The sequence below is a fragment of the Fusarium venenatum genome, assembly GCF_020744135.1.
Source record: "Fusarium venenatum strain MPI-CAGE-CH-0201 chromosome Unknown EDB82scaffold_3, whole genome shotgun sequence".
Lineage (NCBI taxonomy): Eukaryota > Fungi > Ascomycota > Sordariomycetes > Hypocreales > Nectriaceae > Fusarium > Fusarium venenatum.
The window spans coordinates 7,954,923-7,969,921 of NW_027072131.1; the positions used below are offsets into that span (position 1 = coordinate 7,954,923).

Sequence of the window (14,999 nt, forward strand, 5' to 3'; positions counted from 1 at the left end):
TCTACCGTGTCGTGTATCTACTATGTAGTAGACTTCTATCCGTCTCTGAGCATCTCTCCCGTCAACATCTCCTGAATAGCTGTAAATATCCGTCAAAGTCACATTGTCTGTTGTCCCATGGTCACTTGTATGCGGCCGTCTTATCACAACATGATTAGTTTCGACAGATAATTGGTCCTTTAGCTAATCCCTGACAATACTTGATCGCCAACCAGATCATCAAACTCCACTAACAAACCCCTGCAAAGTGTAACTATCGGATCGAGTGTTTCTATTAAAAAGGTCAGGCCATCCGCGAACTCGCGTCGTGTCCGTGTTGTAACCCCTCCCCATGATACTTGTAAGTGCAGTGCCGCTCTAACTAATGCAATAAACTGCGACCTGGAGGCTGGGAATGAGACAGGATCGACGGTGTTGCCATTATGACAGATTGCCTTGCTTGCTTATCCATACAGAGTAGAGTCTACCACATTAATTTGACGCTGGCTCTGACCAGCCCTCTTACAGGCGACAGGTTACACAGCACCATGCAGCATTGCCTCAGTGTGACCTGCCTCTCAATAAATATTGCCGACTCGCATTAGTTGCCATTAGCCAAGGCCGCATACGTTATCACAATTAAGGCCGCAGAAATATAACCAAATATCTCTATTAGCTGCTTCTAACAAGTACTAATAATACGGTCGTGTCTGAGGTGTTTCATAGTGATGCTTTATCCTTTACTGCCTTTCCTTGCTTTCGAACTTCTGGCCCAGTCATTTATCGTCGTAAAGATGGCGTGCTCCAAAGTTTGTTGGCCTACTTGCAACCTCATCTTCCTCCTCAAGTCCATGTGGTTGAGCTGATCTGGCCTGGTTCCTGGTTAGGTCTTCGACTAAATCGTGAGATGATGCAGGGAACGCGCCTGGGACGGTCTCATCATGGTAAATTTGATGTTCTGGACTGGCTCGATAGGTATTGACTTGGTCGAAGCCAAGGTTATGATTGCTGTGTTGAATAGCAGATGTCTTGACTAGGTCGAGGCCAAGGTCATGATTGCTTCGTTGAATGGCAGATGTCTGGACATCGTTGAAAAGATCGTGCCGGAGAACTGCAGGCGGACTGGCCGGTGCCTTAGTATCGGTTCGAAGTTGGTGAATCGAGGGTGGATAGGATAGAGTAGTCGAATCTTTGCTTAACCTGTGGTTCCCGTGAAGATGAAGGGCTGGCTCAATTGGGTCTGTCGTATCGTTGCTTAACCAGTGGTTACCGTGAACATGAAGGGCCGGCACAGTTTGGTCTTTGCCAAGGTCGTGAATATGAAGAAGTGTCGCATCGGTTGGTGCAACTGGGTCCAAGGCAATTGACTTCTCTCGTTTCTTGCTGCTACGGCGGCTGATTGGAGTCGAAGGACATTTCTCGGATTGATCTTCAGGGATGCACGGAAGGCATTCGTCGCGCTCTGTATCAGGAGATGGTGGCTTGCTACAGACGTTTGAAGACGAGCTTGAAGAACCCGCTGGTGACTTCATTGGAGGATGAGAAGTATACCCACTGGCGTCACTGGGCTTTCGACACTTTTCTCTTCCTATGATTTCGTTTTCCATCTGAATCAGAGTACTACAAGGCTTGCAGCATCCTGCAAAACAGTCTCGGTTCTCATTTCCATCGATGCCATAGAATTCTCGGATCTCGTATCGAAGGTCGGTGATCAAATAACCATAAACTGAGCTGTTAGATGGGTTCAATACACACACAGGAAACTTACGAGGAAAACAGCAGGAAGCAAAAAAACAACAATCCGTCGAAAAGACAGGGTAGATTGGAGACTCCTAGTGTTTCTCCCGAGTCTCGTAGATGCCGTTTCTTCTGTCAGTGGCTTCATCTAAGCGCATCATGGTGCGGCCGTAGGCGACACATGGGCAACAACAAGTCTCGGCTGAAAGGTTTTGGGATGAACCATCTTTCTCTAGAGACATCCATTTTCCAATCTTGTCAGAAGAGGAGCGATTATCAACTGGCCGTGTCGGGGATTCTTTCTCAACTAGCTCTGTCGAGGAGTGTACATTGACTGGCTGTGTTGGGGGGAAGGGAAAAGCCGGGGGATCATTAAATACAACGTTTGAATGATGAGAACCCATGATCGGCTCGAAGGATAAAGGAATGATAGTAGAAATGAAGATGGAGATGAAAGAATGTGTTGGGAGAAGTCGAAGAGTTGCAAGTAAAGAAGTTGGAGGAGGAAAAGTTGCGTTGGAGCGAGTCGAGGTAAAAGAGAGAGTGTGCATACAAACGGAAGGCACGAGTGGTGAAGGAGCCACCGCAGTTCACATCGTGCGAATGGGTATGGAAATAGGCAGGTGCCTCATAATGGCCAGTCGCCTGCCTAGAGGCCGATATTTTCAGAAGCATGAATGCCCACTCCTGGTTACAGTAGAGACAAGTACAGTCAAGGACTGCAAAGTTAAAGACCGATACACCGACCAAGTCAAACCTGGGGTCAACAAATAGGTACGTATACAAGTCTATTGGGTGTCTTCATGCAACTTTTAAACAAAACTCCGTCAATGCGTCCGTATGCTATACTTCCAACTCCCATGACTTGCCAAAGGATCTCTAGGTCCGTCCCAGACTGGACACCAAGATTCCTTCGCTCCTTCTTCCGCCCTAGCTCTCGAATCTTGCACCATCTTCATGATAAACTTACTATCCTGCAACTCGTCTTGGTCGTCCTGATCTTGGGATAACCATCCCTCCCGTCTTCCGTCTCCCGAATTAGGTCGATGGTCGAGTGGTCGAAGTCCTAGAGACTCGGTACTACTCAATCTCTCTGATCGTAATCGTACAGGTTGACCTGTTAACATGGCCATTTCCACATCCAGATCAATCATTCCATCTGAAGGTTGATTCGTAGGGCGAGATGGTTGTGGGGGTGTATGTGTGGTAGAACTCATCCATCTGAAATGTCTTTTAATCATGGAAGCTCGTGATCGATCACGGCCGTCGGTTTGGGTTTGTCGTTGTCGTCTTCGTTTTCGAATATGATGTTCAATTAACAAATTGAGTGAAGGTAAACAGGCGCAAACGAATCCAATGGTGATTTCAAGATTCCTGGATACGTTAGACAAGAGCCAGACATGTTAGATTGAAACATACGTTAGAATGGCAATTGGAGTATAATCCACAGTAATGTCGTCAGAGTTGAGAAAGTCAACCGCTTTCGCCACTCGGAAGACTGTCAGAGCTGTCGCAATCCCTCCAGCTCCCAGAAGCAACACAATCTTGATTCTCTTCCCGACAGACAAATTAAGTTGGCATGTCAACGGTATCGGTACGAGAAGAATTAAGAGATCGGTAACGATTGATAGCGATAAATCCGAAAAGAATATCTTTCGCTGGTTGAGGCAATGGGCGTTGTGGACTTTCGGATCCCAATATGTTCGGATAGGATAACAATTGACGATTCGCAAAATCTGGATCGGGATGTATGCGACTAGTAATGCCCAGATGAATATTCGGATTCCCTTGGAGACTCGTGGTTCGACGGCAAAGACTCGTGCCATGAGGAGGAGGATGGTCGCTTTGGTGAAGAAGGAGGCGGGGATATACACAACGGTACTGGCATAGAACCACTGGAAATGTTAGGTGAGCCTTAAAGTGTAAGGTGACTTGACTTGCCTTGAGCCAATTGTAGTATTCCGGTTTGCGTATCTCCCAAGCATGATAACCTGCTCCATATCGGGCCACTATCTTGTCAGCAGAGTAGACATTGAGAAAGATGTACATACTCATCAAAACTGTTGTACAGTACATAATTACACAGAACTAAGAAGTTAGCAAGAACCGACCGACAATAGAAGGCTGTCGTACAAACGCTACTAAACATGTCCCTACAATTGTCAGCTTGGTCATCATACAGACTTTGTACGTACAATCTTCAACCCCTATATTGCGATTAATCGTACGTTTGACATAAACTCGTACAAGAAAGAAAGCTGTAACAAAAAATACACAAATGACAGTCAAAACGATATTGAGCGTCCAGTATACATCCTCCGGGTGGTTGTAATCAGGGACAACCCCCGGAGGAGCATTTCGATTCGAGTCGGGACCTGTTGCATTCCACATGACATGGAAACAAGGTCAAGCATTGTGTAGGAATTGGAGAAATCAAGAAATAGCCAAAAGGCGACTGTTTAAAGGGAAAAAGGCTAAGCTTTTCGGCCGTGGACTTATTTGGATCTACCGTTGGAGATCAACGACGCTAAGCGATTCGCGCTGAACTTTATTCTAGTCTAGCAAGGGTTTCGATGGCTTCCATGTGGCGGCAATGACTCGGATTGATCAGAAGAGGTGGATTTGAGGGTCGTTGATCTTGTGGCGCTCGGACTGGCTAGTCACGATAGTTGGATGACATTCTCGAGATTAAAGACTTCCGAGTTTTGGGAAATGTGGCGAGTTGAGCGTTGAACCGTTCTTGGCATTTTGATGAAAAGGGTCCTGGATTGTAAGACCAGTATTGAACTAACGACGATTCCTCGCAATAATTGCAGGGGGCTAATCCGCTTTTGTGCTGCTTAGAATGGAGGAATGGAGGTGAAGGGAAGATGCAAAGGCGTCGAACTTTAACGGTGGTTTTGGATCGTCATAGAACGAACACACGGGATTGTGCATTATTTCTGCACATCTCGTTTGTTTACATTCGCATCTCAAAGCCACTGGGACCCCGTAAGAAAATGAATGGGATCAATTATCTATAATATATCCATTTCTACCAACTGTCAAGTTTATTAAATCGATGCGTATAATGACTTGCATCTAGGAACTGATTCTGCTCATGGTGAAAACCTGCTTGTATCCGTTTTACCAGTATATCGAGAAGTAGCTCTCGCAAATCATTTGCAGGAGAATCCTTATGAAACCAATTATGACGAACAAAAACCCCATTGCCTCCATTTCCGTCCATACGCGGAATCTTGCGCACTTCATCTGTTGAATTATAGTCGTAGCGGACATGGTTCGAAAACGCTGCCTGCTCGTGTGCCCAATCCTTCATCCACCTTTGACAACCTTTATATTTCGTGTCGGTCGGACACTGATTCCAATCATGAAATAAGTCTTGGGTCCGGTCGCTTTGTCGAGCGATGATAAAGCCCGTGTTCATCATCACTGTGCCTTGTGCATCACGATTTTTTGGTGTATCTGGATCGTTAGCCATGGCGACAAGGGTCTTGTCTGTTATGTTCCATAGACTCATTAACCATTCTAGGGGAAGTTCGGGATACACAAAGACAGCATCGGCATCGAGAAAGACTACGGTTTCATAACTCTCAAGTGCCTGTTTGATCATAGGCACCTTTACCCATGTTCCATGGCGGTTGTAATAGTCGGGAGCTCGGATGAATTGATAGTCATAACCGTGAATCATAGCTGTCGAGAAGAGATGTGTTAGAAGTCTGCTACCAGCGAAAATAAATAGAGAGATAATGTACCGTAGAGGTAGTGGTTCATCATGCCACCTGACCTCCCTGTTAATTCACTGGGAGATAAGGGTGATTTGTTCGTAACAGCGCCAGCGCCTCTGTCAAGCCGAGTGTCCACGTCTAGAATGAGCAACCTTTTCTTCAAAGGCGATTCCCAGCGATGGTTGCCTTCTGCAATCGTGTAGCGATAACCTTCTTTCGTGATGAAGTGTGTAGCATTGAGATCGTGAAGTAGAGGCTTCCATAGTTGTTGCATTATCTGTGGCGTATCTTCTGCTGCTAGTAGCTTTGCTGATAGAAGCAGGTCTCTACTAGGTGATGGAGAATAAAACAATGACCGATAGTGCACGATCAGCCCAAACGATACCAGGATACCGAGGGCGAGTAGAAGGCCTCTCTGCCTCTTACCCCGACGCAGATATAGGAAGCCCATAATGGCAGCCATCAAGTCATGAACGGCTTTAGCACTTCAAAAGACCAACGGCAGGTTGTTGGAAGTCGGCGATGGTTGGCGATAGGAAAAAGTCTGATTGTCCTGAAAGATGACAGGACGTTCAGGTTAGGAAGAATGAGTTCGAGGGGGTTAAGATATAGCTTATCCCTCCCTATTATACGCATCCCTTACCTACAACAATTTCCTTGCACTAACGGAAATCAAGGGAGTTTGAGACACTTCTAAATAGGCTGTTCTTTAATGCACCAACTCTAATATTTTTTCGTGTCTTCAACACTGCATGTCTTGAACCTTCCCTTGAGTGACATTCTTTGCTGCAGATCCTGCTGTGGCTTGTGGAAGACAGCTGAAAGGAAATAAGACGCACTGTTATTTCCCCTGAACTCCTTTGTAATTGTTATGCAGCTCAGCCAGCTGTCATTTTTCTCACATGAGACTTCTGTTCAATTGACATCCGAGTGTTGGTGACTGACAAGGGAGAGCACTTTAAGGTACCAACAAATCAGATGTGATGGAAGAAGCCTCTAGAGAAGAAGTTTATTCTTATCAATACGGATAAATGTCTCACTCGACCGAAGAAAACATAATACTAAACGAGCAGGCCGTGCAGACATGCTAATGTTAATGAGTTTACAGCTGAAGGGAAGTACGAATGCAAATGTATTTTTGTGAGCCACAACTGGAAGAAGAGTAAGAAGAGAAAATCAGAGTTTCTGAGTAGGAGCGTGATGACATCTCTAACCCGACGAATGCATGAGCAGTTCCAGGAGAATATCCATGACCTATATACAGATGTGCTGGACAAGACGTATCATTTAGAAGAGATTGATATCCAGGATGCCGTAGAATAATATGACAAGAATACACCTACAATGTACCGTTGAAGATCTACGAGTTACCTGCTGGTGATGGGCCAAAGAAACGGAGGAGATCGGTAGCTGGGCCACTCGCAGTGCCAGCAACTGTCAGTCTAAAAGTTTGAACTGCCTTTGCTTAATTTTTGCACCCCCTCATGATCACAGTTGCTTGTGAATCAGAGCTGCTGCCTGAATCAGAGAGGGGAAACCCACTCTATTTATTTCCTTCCCTTTCTCCCACCCTCATCTCCTTTCCCTCTTCTTTTCTTCACAACTCCCACCTCGCATCTGGGTTGCCCACCTTCCTCCTTCAACATCAGCATCTTTCACCATGGCCAAGCCTTCGAAGCAGGTCCGATGCACGTTGTTGATCCCCGATCCTTCGAAGGAAGGTGGTTGGGGGTGCATTCCCTCGCCTTCTATCACTGAAGAATCCATTTTTGTCAATCTTACCCTTGAGGGCATTCGCCTATCGTTTCCACGAGATGCTGACTGCAGTGTATGGGCTTGGTACAGTCGAGACCTCGGAATGAAACCTTCTACCCTTCATCATGTTTCGATCGATCTTCGTGGCTCCAGCGCTGACGTCCGCCAACTGAACGACGATGAGACAAACGCCTTTAAGGTTTTGGTGGATAGTGACGAGGCGGAAGATTTTCGCATAGTTACATTCACTTCCACGCCCGATGAGCCTTGCAGATCTCGAATTACCGGCTTCGGGACTCCTTTCCACGGCTTGGACGCGACGGTCGATGGATATGTCAACCAAGATACCCAGATTTGTGGAGTTGCAAGTCTCTCCGAAGTCCTCCAGCGGAGTGAATTCACCATTCTCATCAACGAGACACAAATCGGTCACATTATCTCAGGCCTGGAAGCCCCCCGAAAGCCAGAGAAGTTTGGCTACGGAGAAGTGTGAGTGCTCAAGCCATTGCTTCAATCCTCTCTGTTTGCCCCTTTCATTTTCACTGATGCTGGTTTTATTTCACAGGCACACCTGGGATATGGCCCGGTATGGAGAGCAAGTTCCCGAACTCATAGGTCATGCGTTCTACCCTCGAGTTCGCTTTGAGAACGCAAACGAGAGGGATACAGCGTTAACCCAAATGCATGTTCAGGACGTTTGGCACTTCAACGCTGCTCTAGAAGAGGTTGCAGAGATGGAGTTGCCATGCCTGATTTAGAGAATCGGCGAAGAATCCGTGGACAGGACAACCGAATTCGTTTGCTTGCTTGAACCCGACAACCTATTTGTGAGTAAATTATTTCTATAAACCGGTGGTATCTAACACTTCGGAACAGGAGCCTAAGCATTGGCGCGCAGCCCGTCGCGCGGTTTGGGGAGACGCCTGCAAGCTGGAGGTAACCTTCAAGCCATCAGCGACCTGGAGTGTAACTTGGGAAGCTTTCCATCTGACAATTGCTACATCGGACCATCTTCGCGGAGTGGATCTCAACCGTCGAATTGCGCTACTCCTGACGCGCCCAGAGGAGAACTCGCGCGGCCACAAGTTTTGTCCTTCTAGCTATCCGAAGTACCCACGCACGGGCAAGGACTTGAAAAAGAGCACCGTGACATTTCGCTGCCATTTGAATCTCCGTCACGAAGAACTACGAGTGTCCGCAATCAACAGACTGAGCAGCCAGGCGATCTCGCCCTCAGTGATGGAGGCAGATACCCGCAACCCCCGCAGACAGGCAATATTCAAAGAGTTGGTCACCGGCAATGGTTTCTGGTCGTTACAGAAGCAGGGCACCGATGTTCGACTTCCTTCGTTTGACATTTTCGGAGGCATCCCAACCGATGTCCGAGATGCCTGTCTGAATCATGTTTTCGAGGATGACAGGGAAAGGGTACAGCAATATTTTGGTAAGCTATATCTTGGTCTTGGGCTAGTATCTGGCCCCCCTGGGACTGGGAAATCCCATCTTGCCTCGATTGTTGTTATACTCATGTGTTTCAACAAATTCATCAATCATGTGTACGTTGCTGCAGCCTCCAATGGTGCCACGGACAACATCATCGAACGTATCGATAGCATGACTGAGGCGATCACCAGAACGCTGCCCAAAAACCATGTCAAGCGCCTCATGTTATTGAGGGGATACAGTCTCAGTATCGAGGTCGAGAACTGCACAATGGCTTTGTTTGGCAAACCCTTCAAGGACGATATCTAGAATCCGTCTCCTTGGAAATTCAGTCACTCCTTGTGCTGGTGGACAATGCGCGTATTGGGATCAGAAAGAGTACCACAATTAGATGCGGACAACAACATCGAGCTTCGGGATCTTCACCAGAGATTGAGTGCACTTGTTGCGCCGTCTTCAAATGACTCTGAACTTTTACCTTTCCAACAACTGGTAAGACTTGCCAAAGGAATTAAGTCTCCTTCCGACTACGAACGCATTATCACACAGGATTCGCACAAAAAAACCCTGATCCAGTTAATGAAACTCGTCGTTGGGTGTGCGAATGTTGTCGCAACCACCCCCGCAACTTCTGCTTCCTCGATCTATCGGTGCTTCAACGACACAAAAGCTCGAGCGGTTGTTTTTGACGAGGCGGCGACGATGTTTTGTTCTGATGGATTATTAGTATATGGCAACACACCTCGACCCATGATTGCCATCGGGGATCCGAAACAGCTTGCCCCAAACCTAACAACTGCCTTTGAGTTGCTTCAAGGAAACCAGAGCAAACACGACAGACGCCAAGACAGAACTTTGTTTCTTTCAGACCGTGTTCCTACCAATCGATTTGCCAAATTTGCAATAGTTTCTTGGCTGTCGTGGTTTATCCATCTCGGATGGCCAGTGTTCCATTTGTATACGCAGCATCGGATGGCGGAGGGATTGTTTGATCTCTCATTGCACGCAGTTTACGAGAGTCTGATGTCCCATTTCACCTACAGTCCCTCATGCCACCCGACCAACTTTAGTCTTGGACTTAAAGTTGAGGAGTATCTCAAAGCTGAGCATCGCATCCCGTCCTCCCCCGAAAATACACTACAGCCAGTTTTCTTCCACTGTGTCAATTGTCCATGCAGGGAATACGAAGACAGCCTTTCCCGACTCAACCCACGACAAGCTGACGTTATTGCGGAGTTTCTCGTCAAGATGATCTGTGAGCTAGAGCTGCCTCCTGAAGACATCGTCGTTCTGACTCCGTACCGAGCAAGCCGTGGGGCAATTGCTAAAAGGTTTAGAGAGGAACCAGTGCTTGAGGGTGTGGAGTTGACTACGTTTAACAAGTTCCAGGGCCGCGAAGCCCAAATCGTTGTGCTAGCTCTGTGTGTTGACGCAAAAACAGGTCCGCTGTTTGTCGCAGAAGAGCGTAGCCTTAACGTCGCATTGACGCGCCAACGATCAAGCCTTTTGATCTTTGGGGACATCAACACGAGGCCCAACCCGCCCCCTGATGAGGAGGAGGCGCAGGAGAAAGAGGCACGAATAAACCCAGCAGTGTTCGAGCATGTATTCCGCATGATTCGAGCCAGTGGACGGATTGTACAAATGAGAGGCGATGAGAATTACGGCCCCGACAGTCGTTGGAAGCCTCGGGATCAAAACCGCTCTCGTCATCAAAACCGTTCTGGTCGAGGTCGACGCGGGAGAAAGGTCTGATAGATGCCGAGGCATCGGCGGCGCTACATGTTCAAGATGATTGAGGATTATAAGTGTATTTTGGAGGGGTTCACTATAATGTAACTAGCCAACTGGTTCAGAATATTGAACTCAAAATAGTATCGGGATGAAGGGTTTACTGATCGTTGTCATGATATCTACCTAAGATGCCCGTCTCTCACCCTCTGCCGCCCTCAAAGATCTTTGCTTTCGTTCATCGTTTGTATCCGTCACGAAATTGCCAACATGATCAGGAACTTGGGCTGTGTTGTACGGTCCTGGGATGGGATCCCCAATTGTTTGATACACCGGCAACACTCCTGTCCATGTCGAGTTAACCAGTTCATTGTTTTCCATGTCACTTTTGTCATCTGTGGTCGAACCCGCGCTGATCTTGGCACTTGCCGAGACAATTTTGACCTTCAAGATGTTGGTGCTTTGCATTTCCGATGCCAAAGGTGGCTGACGGGTATGTCTCCATCGATCAGTCACCACACTGTTGGATATCAGTTCCATAGCATACAGCTTCTCTTCGTCTGACTTCACGGTGGTTGCGTATCCGAAGAGCATTGCGGAGCGATAGTTGTAGTTGTGCGAAAAAGTTGCCAGAGTCAAGACAAGTCCGTCGACATGAGATGCTGCGACACAGACTGGCATTCCTTGGACCTCTTCTCCGTCGACTGTTGAGGACTGGGCGAGGTTCATTATTCTCGAAGATACGTAGCCATGTAGATAAAGCTCCAAGGGGTCGCCCAGATCAGCACTGGGTCGGTCGAATGATCCCAGCTGCCCTATCATTGGCAGAACGACTGGGAATGGTTGGGAAGGTGAATTGAATGAGACATGAAGGATTGGACATGTGTTGACGATACTATGGACAGTTTCGAGATCATACACTCCGTGGACTTTGTACCGTTTGATGGTATTGACGGAGTCTTTGGGATACTGTAAGTTATGACGACCCATGATTGCATTAATTGATCTGAAATGATACTACGGCATTGAACTTGTTGTTCTCTTATCCTCTTATATGTACATGTTCCAGGCTGTAATTACCCTGCAAGGCAATTACTACCGGCGTCTTGCCGGATAAACTTTATCCGACTGAACCCCACCTCCACATCTTGATCGTGGCCACACTCATCTTCCATCATCAGATACCCCGCGACATTCAAGTCGCAAATAATTAAACGCCATGGTTCTTCAAGATCTCGGCCGTCGCATTAACGCGGCGGTCACAAACCTCACACGAGAGCAAAACCTCGATGAAAAGGTACGACCTCCCCTCTCAATTCGCCACCCTGTTTGCTAACTAGCTGTCTGTTCAGGCCTTCGATGGCATGCTCAAGGAGATTTGCGCCGCTCTACTCGAAGCAGACGTCAACGTGAAACTCGTCGGTCAACTACGAAAGTCCATCAAAACAACAGTCAACTTTAAAGAACTCCCCCCCGCCGTTAACAAGAAGCGCCTCATCCAAAAAGCCGTCTTCGATGAACTCGTCAAACTCGTCGATCCCCACGCCGAACCGTTTAGACCAAAGAAGGGCAAGAGCAATGTCATTATGTTTGTCGGTCTTCAGGGTGCCGGAAAGACAACGACTTGTACAAAACTCGCGCGACACTACCAGTCGAGAGGTTTCAAGGCTTGTTTGGTCTGTGCGGATACCTTCCGAGCTGGTGCTTTTGATCAGTTGAAGCAGAACGCTACAAAGGCCAAGATTCCGTACTATGGTTCCCTCACCGAGACCGATCCCGCCGAGGTCGCCCGCGCTGGTGTCGAACAATTCAGGAAGGAGAAATTCGAAGTTATCATTGTCGATACATCAGGTCGCCACCGACAAGAGTCTGCTCTGTTCCAAGAGATGGTGGACATTCAAGAAGCCATCAAGCCCGACGAAACAATCATGGTTCTCGACGCATCAATCGGTCAACAAGCCGAGTCGCAAGCAAAGGCGTTCAAGGAAGCTGCTGATTTCGGTGCCATCATTATCACCAAGACAGACGGTCATGCCCACGGAGGTGGTGCTATTTCCGCCGTCGCAGCCACACACACTCCCATTGTCTTTATCGGTACTGGTGAACATATGCTGGATTTCGAAAAGTTCGCTCCTCAACAATTCGTGCAAAAGTTGCTTGGCATGGGCGACATGGCTGGATTGATGGAGCACGTTCAAAGTCTTAACCTCAACCAAAAAGACACCATCAAGCATATCCAGGAGGGTATCTTTACAGTCCGCGATTTGAGGGATCAGCTTTCCAATATTATGAAGATGGGTCCTCTATCAAAGATGGCTGGTATGATTCCTGGTATGGGCAACATGATGCAGGGTATGGACGATGAAGAGGGTGGTGCCAAACTCAAGCGAATGATCTACATTTGCGATTCCATGACCGACAAGGAACTCGACTCGGACGGCAAGATTCTCATCGATCAACCAACTAGAATGACACGAATTGCCCGTGGTTCGGGAACATCAGTACGAGAAGTTGAAGATCTCCTTACCCAGCAGCGAATGATGGCTGGTATGGCCAAGAAGATGGGTGGTAACATGAAGAACATGCAGAGAGCACAACAAGCCATGGGTGGTGGTAACAAGGCCCAACAATTAGCAGCCATGCAAAAGAGACTACAGAGTATGGGAGGTGCAGGCGGCGCTGGAGGTATGCCTGATATGGGAAGCTTGATGAAGATGCTTGGCGGAGGAGGAGGAGGAGGAGGTGGTGGTGGTATGCCCGGTATGCCTGCCGGTATGGATATGCAAGCTATGATGCGACAGATGGGTATGGGCGGTGGTGGTGGTATGCCTGGTATGCCTGGTATGCCAGGAGGTGGTGGTAGAGGAAAAAGATGATTGTGTCAGTCTCTGGCGTTGCATGGTTTGGCGTTGTGGCCGTGGCTTAGAACAGACATGAATGAACTTGTCACTGTTTGCTGTAACTGAAACTGAACTACCTACCTATGAAGCCGTTGATTATATGTTAATCGTGATCACGATCACGAACAACTCCCTATTCAACATTCTGCCCGACTTGTATCAATACTTGTAATCCTATAACTGTCAAACCCAGTCTACTATTTTGCCTCCTCCTTTGCAATACAATCGTGGCTAGTTTGTAACCCTTTTCTGTAGTTAAAATACCCGTTTCATGCTTTAAGGAGGATCCACTAGAAACATTTATGTCAGTCTTTCTTTACATGATTCAAGCTGACACCTTAAGTCCGCTTACCGCTTGCATGCATATCTACACGTGTTAGATAGTCCCGCTTGATGCTTTAAGTTGAGGACTGGATCCACCAGAAGCTATTAATTCATGCTTATCAATGCATTCAATGTGGACCCTTCAATCTTCTACAAGATTCTCATTCTTGTTTAAGATCTTCATAGTAAAAAAAAAAAAAAACTGTCCTCAAACGTCAGCTCATCGGTAGCACCGAGGTACTGAACCCCGGCGAGCCCCACACAATAGTCCGGTACTACACGGGCGTAAGTGCCGAGAATAGACAGATAGACCCCCCGTTAGTCTGACGTCAGAAGTTTCAACGGAAGAGTTTGTCATTGTTTGGAACGCGTGAAGCATAAACGGTTTCGAATTGGTCCGACTTTGCTGCAAGGGTTCAGTGGAGGCGGGGAAGAGAAGTTTATATAAAGGTCTTGAACTGCGTCATGATTTTTTATTCATATACTCTCTCATCTCAATAACACTCACACTTACTTACCAAATACCCAAACCAAATATATCAATATGGCTCCCAAGGTTCTCGTCGTTCTGACTAGCCAGTCAAAGATGAACAATGGCAACCCTACCGGCTGGTACTTGGTACGTCTCACCTCTATCACATTCAATTCTTCATACTAACAACAACAACAGCCTGAGCTCGCTCACCCTTACTACGACCTCGTAAACGCCGGCGTCGAGATCGTCACTGCCTCTCCCGCAGGCGGTGAAGCTCCCCTCGACCAAGGCTCCGTCGAGATGTTCAAGGCCGATGAGGAATCAGTAAAGTTCCTCAACGAGAAGAAGCAAGTCTGGGAGCAAACCGCCCCCCTCAAGGAATTCCTCGACAAGTCCTCCGAGTACGACGCCATTTTCTACCCCGGTGGTCACGGCCCCATGTTCGATCTCGTCAACGATGAGACTTCCATCAAGCTTATCGAGGAGTTTTACAAGGCTGGCAAGCCTGTTGCTTCCGTGTGCCACGGACCTATTGTCTTTACTCAGGTCAAGATTGATGGAAAGCCTCTTCTTGAGGGACGTGAGGCTACTGGTTTCAGCAACTCTGAGGAGGAAGCTGTTGGCTTGACTAGCTCTATGCCTGTTCTTCTTGAGGATGAGATTAAGCGTGTTGGTGGAAAGTATGTCAAGGCTGATGACTGGGCTGAGAAGTTGGTTGTTGATGGACAGGTCATTACTGGTCAGAACCCTGCTTCTGCTCACGCTGTTGGCAAGGCCATTCTCAAGGCCATCGGTGCTTAAATAATGAATAGTCATGAATAATAATAAGTAATCTGCCACTTGCCTTCTATAAGTTTAAGCAATTGTGATCAATTATTCTCTTCGCATTGAATCACACATGCACTGTTCAAACAAACATCACTCAGA

At 47.4% G+C, this 14,999-nt stretch overlaps 7 protein-coding genes across 7 annotated transcripts; 3 read left to right on the forward strand and 4 right to left on the reverse strand.

Annotated features, from left to right (window-relative positions):
• Window positions 1–611: 611 nt before the first annotated feature.
• EDB82DRAFT_466392 (uncharacterized protein) lies at window positions 612–2,120 on the reverse strand (the record flags this gene model as incomplete). The annotated part of the gene is made up of 3 exons (XM_025729295.2): window positions 612–1,710; window positions 1,748–1,848; window positions 2,025–2,120. The coding sequence occupies 3 exons, from the start codon at window positions 2,118–2,120 to the stop codon at window positions 756–758; spliced, it is 1,152 nt and encodes a 383-aa protein (XP_025583577.2). The 3' UTR covers window positions 612–755.
• A 1,605-nt stretch (window positions 2,121–3,725) lies between these two features.
• EDB82DRAFT_282232 (uncharacterized protein) lies at window positions 3,726–4,321 on the reverse strand. The gene has a single exon (XM_065607385.1). The coding sequence runs from the start codon at window positions 4,105–4,107 to the stop codon at window positions 3,805–3,807; it is 303 nt and encodes a 100-aa protein (XP_065464335.1). The 5' UTR covers window positions 4,108–4,321; the 3' UTR covers window positions 3,726–3,804.
• Window positions 4,322–4,750: 429 nt separating this feature from the next.
• On the reverse strand, window positions 4,751–5,907 carry EDB82DRAFT_560307 (uncharacterized protein; the record flags this gene model as incomplete). Its single annotated transcript, XM_025729293.2, has 2 exons — window positions 4,751–5,409; window positions 5,472–5,907. 2 exons carry the CDS (start codon window positions 5,905–5,907, stop codon window positions 4,751–4,753), a joined length of 1,095 nt encoding a protein of 364 aa, XP_025583575.2.
• A 1,197-nt stretch (window positions 5,908–7,104) lies between these two features.
• EDB82DRAFT_560313 (P-loop containing nucleoside triphosphate hydrolase protein) lies at window positions 7,105–10,397 on the forward strand (the record flags this gene model as incomplete). Its single annotated transcript, XM_065609733.1, has 5 exons — window positions 7,105–7,688; window positions 7,765–7,924; window positions 7,958–8,026; window positions 8,076–8,897; window positions 8,952–10,397. 5 exons carry the CDS (start codon window positions 7,105–7,107, stop codon window positions 10,395–10,397), a joined length of 3,081 nt encoding a protein of 1,026 aa, XP_065464336.1.
• A 41-nt stretch (window positions 10,398–10,438) lies between these two features.
• EDB82DRAFT_510655 (uncharacterized protein) lies at window positions 10,439–11,417 on the reverse strand. Its single transcript, XM_025729291.2, has one exon. It carries the CDS (start codon window positions 11,361–11,363, stop codon window positions 10,560–10,562), a length of 804 nt encoding a protein of 267 aa, XP_025583573.1. The 5' UTR covers window positions 11,364–11,417; the 3' UTR covers window positions 10,439–10,559.
• Window positions 11,418–11,460: 43 nt separating this feature from the next.
• On the forward strand, window positions 11,461–13,310 carry EDB82DRAFT_450583 (SRP54-type protein). Its single transcript, XM_025729290.2, has 2 exons — window positions 11,461–11,670; window positions 11,726–13,310. The coding sequence occupies exons 1-2, from the start codon at window positions 11,593–11,595 to the stop codon at window positions 13,247–13,249; spliced, it is 1,602 nt and encodes a 533-aa protein (XP_025583572.2). The 5' UTR covers window positions 11,461–11,592; the 3' UTR covers window positions 13,250–13,310.
• Window positions 13,311–14,062: 752 nt separating this feature from the next.
• EDB82DRAFT_510660 (class I glutamine amidotransferase-like protein) lies at window positions 14,063–14,915 on the forward strand. The gene is made up of 2 exons (XM_025729289.2): window positions 14,063–14,216; window positions 14,268–14,915. Exons 1-2 carry the CDS (start codon window positions 14,142–14,144, stop codon window positions 14,871–14,873), a joined length of 681 nt encoding a protein of 226 aa, XP_025583571.1. The 5' UTR covers window positions 14,063–14,141; the 3' UTR covers window positions 14,874–14,915.
• Window positions 14,916–14,999: the final 84 nt, after the last annotated feature.